The 7,626-nt window shown below is 45.4% G+C and overlaps 2 protein-coding genes across 2 annotated transcripts in view; one reads left to right on the forward strand and one right to left on the reverse strand.

Moving 5' to 3' along the window:
- LOC106821211 (cell division cycle protein 16 homolog) overlaps positions 1–1,309 on the reverse strand; it is a 27,973-nt gene extending 26,664 nt beyond the window's left edge. The window contains exon 1 of the mRNA XM_014825920.1: positions 1,219–1,309. Coding sequence (XP_014681406.1) covers positions 1,219–1,308 — 90 coding nt within the window. The 5' untranslated portion in view covers position 1,309. The remainder of the gene's footprint in view (positions 1–1,218) is intronic.
- Positions 1,310–1,398: 89 nt separating this feature from the next.
- On the forward strand, positions 1,399–4,171 carry LOC106821212 (E3 ubiquitin-protein ligase MSL2-like). The gene has a single exon (XM_014825921.1). The coding sequence runs from the start codon at positions 1,506–1,508 to the stop codon at positions 2,691–2,693; it is 1,188 nt and encodes a 395-aa protein (XP_014681407.1). The 5' UTR covers positions 1,399–1,505; the 3' UTR covers positions 2,694–4,171.
- Positions 4,172–7,626: the final 3,455 nt, after the last annotated feature.

The following is a 7,626-nucleotide window of genomic DNA, read 5'->3' on the forward strand; positions in this document are numbered from 1 at the left end:
CGGAACGTACCCTGGTCACTATTTGATATGGTTAGGGTTAAGATTAGGGTTAGGGTTAGGGTTAGGGTTAGGATTAGGGTTCGGGTTCGGCTTAGGGAGTAGGCGTAGGCGACTCCCTAGACTCGTTAGTGGAGTAGGCGAGGTCTGGTTCGGCATATTAGATAGTACCAAGGTACGTTCCGGTATACCGGACCGTACCCAGGGTACGTTCCGGCAGTACCCCGAGGGACATAGACCCTCTCACCCTCTCTGACCGCCACCGCTCGCTCTCCCTGCCTCTCATACACGTGCCATATTAAAACTTACCTTACTTAAAATGCAAATATATTGCTCCATATTATACAGAGCGGCTGTACGCGGGCTGTAGCGCTGTAGTGCTGCTACATATGATGGGGTTAAAGAGCGGAAAGAGAGGGAGAGGGAGGGAGAGAGAAAGAGAAAGAGAGAGAGGGGGAGAGGAGAGGAGAGAGAGGGGGAGAGAGAGGTAAGTGTTACATTCATGCCTAGAAACAACAGTGGCCCGGATCCGCGTTCGCACGCAGAATTTGCTACAGAATATATAAACTACTTATAGATTGATAGTTGAGATTAATAAGTTCTAGGACTGCTACAGTAGTAGACCGACCAGGCTGTGCGACCAATTGTCTTCTAACCCTAGCAAGACCGTTTCTTGGAGCTACTACAGTAGATGTATTGCCAAATACAGTGTTCGCTCTTGCAGCGAAGACAGCCCTCTAGTTCATGTTGTTTGTGCACAGGGCTTGAGTGCGGTGTACTTGTGTGTTGCAGATGAGCATTTTACCGGCATTTACAGGTGATTATCGGGAATAATAGGCGAAATAGATTAGAAAAACATAGAGTGTATTACTATTAGATAAGAAGAGTGATATAGAGTCTATATCACTGTGTATTTCAACTATTTGTGCATGCAGATGATGCACAATGTCGTGCGCGCTGTGTTGCAGCGATGTATTTGACGGTGTTGAAGTGAAGTTATTAGGTCAAATCAAACATTAAGACTATTACTGGTACTGTTACTGGTAGGTCTAGTACTGACAAGTGGTATTTATTAACCATCATTTTATTATTGAACCGGTCCAAGTGCCTGTGAGTGTGAGTGACAGTGCCTGACTGCCCTCATCTGTGATCTGACCATCATGACTGATATGACAATTAAACGAATAGAGTATAACAATGATTATTAACCCGCACTGTTACCTTGTCTATATACATCCTAACAAACCCTCGTAACTTGTCTAGATTTATGTGAGACTGCATAACCAAATCAGTTTCAACTTCACCCGCCATTATTTTGCTGCGAAGGTCAAAGTTCATCGAGGAGATGTCATCACATGTTCCGGTGAGAGTTTCCGGCGCCGCTACGCTAATATTGGTGACGTCATTAGCAGCGCACGTACACGAATGTTTACATTTTTGCGCAAAGAAGTATTTATGACAAATTATACATTTAATAACTGAATGTGTGTGCATTTAACTATAGCAAGATGAACGCTACTACGTTATACGTAACTACATGCCGATATACGATGATGGCAGACTCGGATGATGAGAGTACATGGCAGGATTTGTTCCGCTTACTGCCCTACCTAAAAAGTGCTTTATCTTGCTGCGTCTGTGGCAACGTATTGATAAACCCATTCGGATCGTCGGAGTCAACATGCCAGCATCATGTCTGTAAGACTTGCATTGGGGGTAAAATGCGGTTGAAACCTTCATGCAGTTGGTGCAAAGATTACAACAAGTATACGCAAAATAAACAACTTCGAATAATTGTTCACTGTTACAAAAAATTGTGTGAATATGTTGCGAGTACAAACGTTTTTCGAAATGCAGTGTCCGTTACTGCCAACAATGGTGGCATTTCAAACATTGCACACATGATCCGTGAAGGTATGAACGTTCAAGACGACTGCTCCTCACGAAATGAAATGGCCGAATCAAGTTTTAAGTTATTTTCTGGCCTTCCTGATCCGACAACAAATGTTGGAAAGAAAACCTATAAGAAAAACTTTGCCTCAAACCGTGGCAGTACTGGCTCTGCGACTGGAAATCCGCCAGCGCAAAAACTGCAACAGTACAAAGTCTCGAAATTCAACTCCATGTCAGCCGGGTCTTCTGCTACATCGAACAGCAATAGTCACCGATCGGGTCAGTCACTGTACAGTGTGACCCTCACCAGCTATGAGTCTCCGAAGATCAAGATCAAGAGGAAGTATCCGACTTCTCCGACTAACGAAGAGGTTAAGGTAAAAAAGAAGAAGAGCCAAAAACGCGCAAACACTCAAAGTATTGTGAGCGAAGAACATGTTCCGTCTAATGGCCTAGGAGAGAGCTCTATGTCTGGCAGCGATTCGTGCACGTCGACAGACAAGGAGGCTGATGAGAACAGCCAAACTGACGACAAACCAAAGAAGCCGAAACCAAAGATGAAGAAAGGTTGTCGTTGTGGCACAGCAACCCCGAGCCCAGGAAAGTTGACCTGCTGTGGCCAGCGGTGCCCATGCTATGTAGACGGGAAGTGCTGCTTAGACTGCCGCTGTCGCGGTTGCCGCAACCCGTTTAAGCCAGACGGTACAAAGGTTGTGCCTGATTTCTCCGAACTATTGGAACAAAACCTGTCCTCGATGGCAGAGAGTTCAGACGAATCGTGTGAAGTAGATGTTGATGTCTAGATCACAGTGCATTGAACATCTCTTACATCATGTATTGTTGCATTGTAAATTTCCATTTAGATCGTATTCTGAATTCATGTGAAGTTCATATTGTGTTATATTTGTCACATTGTTGTTTTGTCACATTCTAAAATTTCATTGGTAACTAAAATTGGTTTCAGCTAAGCTCACACTGTGGGTGGTCAGATTATCCTAGGTGACACATGATCATTCTAAAATTTCAAATATAACCACTTTTCTAGGCATCTTCGTAATCCAACATCTCCTTTTCTGCTAAAATGATAATTGCTGTAGAGAATGTGTTTGAAAACTCCAAGTACAACTGTATGCCTAATTTATTAGTGAAATCTCATGTGATAGATTTCTGTCTCATTATTGCAGTTTTGAGCAACAAAACTGTTTACAATTTTACAGCAACATTGATTAATATATGCCCTTTTTTCCATTACCTTTGACTGTAAAGTGCCGTGCAAAACAGTGATGTCTACCACTGTAAGTGCCAGACACAGTAAAATCATATTAACTGGCAAGTGTAATTATATCAGGAGTAAGATAATATAGGATCCTATATTATCTTACTCCTGATTATATGTACACTGAAATTTTTACAGACCAAACTTAAAGTTTGCAACAATTGATTTATGTGTGTGACTAGACAATTATATTGTTCACCCACACTTGTAAGTAAGTCGCAAGACGAAAAAGATTATTTTTTGAATGATAGTTAAGGTACGTGTACCTATCTATATTGTATATAATGTGAATTTTAGTTGTGAAAGTCACAAACGTCTTCAATTAGGTATATTTTGTATATTGATATTAAATAATGAAGTAAAGGTAGCATCCATAAGACTACCATTCTATTAGCCAGGGTCACGTAAAATCAATTAGTTTGGATATTAGAATTATGTGAGCTACATTTTATTTAAGTGTCAAATAAATTGTAGCAATTATACATTCAACATGAGAATGATTCTTCCATATAGGCGTTTATGGAAAAGTTAGGGTTGGGAACAATTCATAAAATCTTATTACAGTGTATATATAGACATTAGCTTGGCATCGCTGTGCAATACTGTGATAGCGTTTTTGCAGAGCATTATTAGGTTATAAATTTCCGTAAATGGAACATGTTAGATTTCTCATGTTTGATGTATAAGTCGATTGCACTTGCTTAGTTTTGATTAAAAAAAAGGATATTGTGTATTACTAGTGCAATTACTCAGACAGCAGAGAGGGATGAAAAACGAAGAAAAAACATGGTAAATTCATACTTTGGTCTATGTTCTCATTGTAATTAATCGTAATAGCAGTCTGTTTCTAATTGTCTATATAGTCGAAATCTTATCTATAATCATATATATAGTGACATGTAGGTTAAAATATGAAAAAATCACTAACTAATAATTTGTTTGACTGATTGACTATTATTTACTTGTAAAACTCTGGAAAATAAATGGACATGTAATATAGACGAAGTTTCAGAGTTGTTCTCCTATTTGATTGAAGGCCATGTGAAGCTAACTCCATCAAGCAGCTTCTGCCAAGCGTGCGAAATATAAAAAAAACGAAAAAAAATCGAATATGAATTTTTTCATCATATCCTCAAATTATCACGATGTACTTGATGGCGTCTAGATTTGAAGTACATCGAATATATACCAATATTGTACATAGAAACCAATGACCAGAAACCACATTACTCAGGTCAACCCATTCTACTTGTGTCGGCAATCTAGTGGAGCTGTTCAAAAATTATAAAGTAACAATTATTGCAGAAACACAACTGATAGACTGCCTGCATGTTCAATATAAAAAATAATACATATATTATTAAGGCCCGTAGCCAGGGGGGGTTCGGGGGGGTCGAACGAACCCCCCCTCCCGAGCCCCCCACCCCCAAGCCAAAATTTTTTTTTTTTTAAATTTGCAGGAATTTCACCTCAGGTCGCTCCATTTTAGTGTAATTATTGCAAAATCTCCATCGTGCGCAGGGCCGGCGGAAGCAAATAAACATTGGTCAGGCCATTTAGCATCAATAACAGATGTCGACGAACAGCTGGCCGAAGGCCAGGTGCCCACGGCGCAGCCGTGGCGGGGGCGCTCTAGGGGGGTTTCCCCCTCGTCAAAGGGGGGTTTGGGGGTTCTCCCCCAAAAATTTAAAAAAAATTAAGACACCAAGATGCTTTTTTAGAGCTTAAAAATACTTTTCAAAACTCTAACATATATGTATTTATACTTCAGTATAGGCATAATTATTTCGGCATCTGCCAATTTACATGTCAAATTTAATGTGTGTGCACGAAAACGTGCGGGCATGCGTGCGTGCGTGTGCAGGTACACGTGTGTGTATGAGTGCGTTGGTGCGTATACGTGCGTGTGTGTACAGGTACACGTGCGTGCGTGCATGCATGTGCACGTAGACGTGCGTGCGTGCGTGTGCACGTACACCTGCGTGCATGCATGCGTGTGTGTGTATGTAAACGTGCGTGCATGCGTGCGTGCGTGCGTGCGCGCGTGTGTGCGTGTGCACGTATACGTGCGTGCGTGCGTGCGTGCGTACACGTGCGTGCATGTGTGCGTGTGCACGTACACGTGCGCGCGTGCGTGTGTACGTACACGTGCGTGCGTGCGTGTGCACTTACACGTGCGTACATGCGTGCGTGCGTGCGTGTGCACGTACACGTGCGCGTGCGTGCGTGCGTGTGAACGTACACGTGCGTGCGTGCGTGTGAACGTACACGTGCGTGCCTGCGTGCGTGTGTGAGTGCGTGCGTGTTCACGTACACGTGCGTGCGTGCGTGCGTGCGTGTGTGTGCAGGTACACGTGTGTGCGTGCGTGTGCACGTGCACGTACACGTGCGTGCGAGCGTGCGAGCGTGCGTATGCACATACACGTGCGTGCGTGCGTGTGCACGTACACCTGCGTGCATGCGTGCGTACGTGCGTGCGTGCGTGTGCAGGCACACGTATGTGCATGCGCGCGTGCGTGCGTGCGTGCATGCGTTTGGATGTACACGTGCGCGCGTGCGTACCTGCATATGCACGTACACATGCGTGCATGCGTGCGTGCGTGCATGTGAACGTACACGTGCGTGCCTGCGTGCGTGTGTGAGTGCGTGCGTGTTCACGTACACGTGCGTGCGTGTGTGTGCAGGTACACGTACGTGCGTGCGTGCATGTATGTGCACGTAGACGTGCGTGCGTGCGTGCGTGCGTGCGTGCGTGTGCACGTGCACGTACACGTGCGTGCATGCGTGCGTGTGCACGTACACGTGCGTGTATGCGTGCGTGTGCACGTACACGGTGGCGTTCAATGAGTGTGTGCGTGTGGCAGTGTTGACGTGTAACACGTGCGTGGCAGTGGCGGTGCTGCGTTGTAGTGTGTTGAACGTACACGGTGCGTGCGTGCGTGCGTGTGCTTGTATCGAACAATATCACGCATCTGCTTGACTGGCCAACCGTTAAAACTGCGCATGTGCGCATATGACGTCAATGCTGTTATAAAACATAAACAACGTGCATGTAGTAGTATATATGCGTGTATACATAAACTATATGTGATTTCAGATCGACCGGGAGCCCAGCGGGCGTAGGCCTAAGCTGGAAAGGAAACCAATTTTCTGATTTTAGCAATGATATCGTGTACATACCCACTGTAAGGAAATGTGAAGTCTGCAGGTAGCCGCTAGGTGGGTGTGGTCAGTGGTCATTTGAAAGGCACCCAAAATTGAGCTAGATTAGCTGGGAAAGGACAAACCCCATGAAACCTATGTGAAAGATGTTGCGGCAGGTCCAGGTGTCAGGAATGGGACACTGCCAGAATGTTTCTTAGTGGTGGTGCGCATCGCCAGGCTAAAAACCGGAGTACCCCAAAATTGAGCTAGTTAGCTGGAAATGCGAACCTATCTGGCACGCATTGGAGATCAATGTTTCAGCATGTAAGTCCCAGGTATCAGTGAATGGGCCCTTGCCAGAATAATTCAGTGGTGGGTGTATCGCAGACGCCCCCAACTGCGGCCACCCCAAATGTGGAGCTTAGATTAGCTGGAAAGGAAACCTGTCTAGCAACCGCATTGAAAATATGATCGGCATGGGGTCCCAGGGGATCAAGAATGGACACTGCCAGATTTTGTTAGTGGTGGGGCGATGCGGCCAGAGCTAAAACCAGAATAGCGTCCAAATTCTAATCACGGGTGGAAAGGAAACCTTCTGGCAGCATTGGAATGTTCAGCATAGTCAGGTTATCGTGAATGGCACTGCAGAATAATTCAGTGGTGGAGGTGAATCGACAATGACACAGAGCATTCAAGACGGCAACGGCCCGCAAAGGACAAGGATGTCCAATGCTGCACGGAAGCAACACAAGGAGATTTGCGACAAACGGAGAACAGTTGCAGTTAACACGAAGCAACCGATTTGCCTCTTGTACACGGGAAAGGGACACCTGAGGTGAGGAAGGGGTGAGGAACGATAGCAACACGAGCGAACAGTCGCGTGAGGCGGGACGGAACGCGCCGGGAGAGCGGGCAGGAACACACGGAGAAACCCGAATAGCAACCCGTCGCGCCACCCGGGGGAAGAACGTTGACGGCTGACGGGCGGGCTAGAGCGGTGGTGCGAGTTCTGGTGAGATGGATGTACACGGCAAGGATGCCAAATCAGTTTGGAGTCCGAGTGTCATCATGATGTTATGTTGAATTCAGAAGCGCGTTGCGTTGTGACAGATAGCATCACGGCATGGTTTGTCGACAAATAAGGATTAGGAGGGAGGACTAAGGAGATGCAGGCGATTGAGATCACGGAGGTGGGATAAGAGGGTCTTGATTTATTTAGGCAACATGATATGCGGATTTGGACCCGCTGGGGATGTCGCGGACGGAATGCTCATCCTGATAGGGAAAAAACACAGGGCGATGTGATGGGTGGATGG

The sequence above is a fragment of the Priapulus caudatus genome, unplaced genomic scaffold (genome assembly GCF_000485595.1).
Source record: "Priapulus caudatus unplaced genomic scaffold, Priapulus_caudatus-5.0.1 Scaffold63, whole genome shotgun sequence".
Lineage (NCBI taxonomy): Eukaryota > Metazoa > Priapulida > Priapulimorpha > Priapulimorphida > Priapulidae > Priapulus > Priapulus caudatus.

Bases quoted from the DNA above. Each gene is read 5' to 3' on its own strand.
- LOC106821212 (XM_014825921.1), top strand. From the start codon at position 1,506: ATGAACGCTACTACGTTATACGTAACTACATGCCGATATACGATGATG.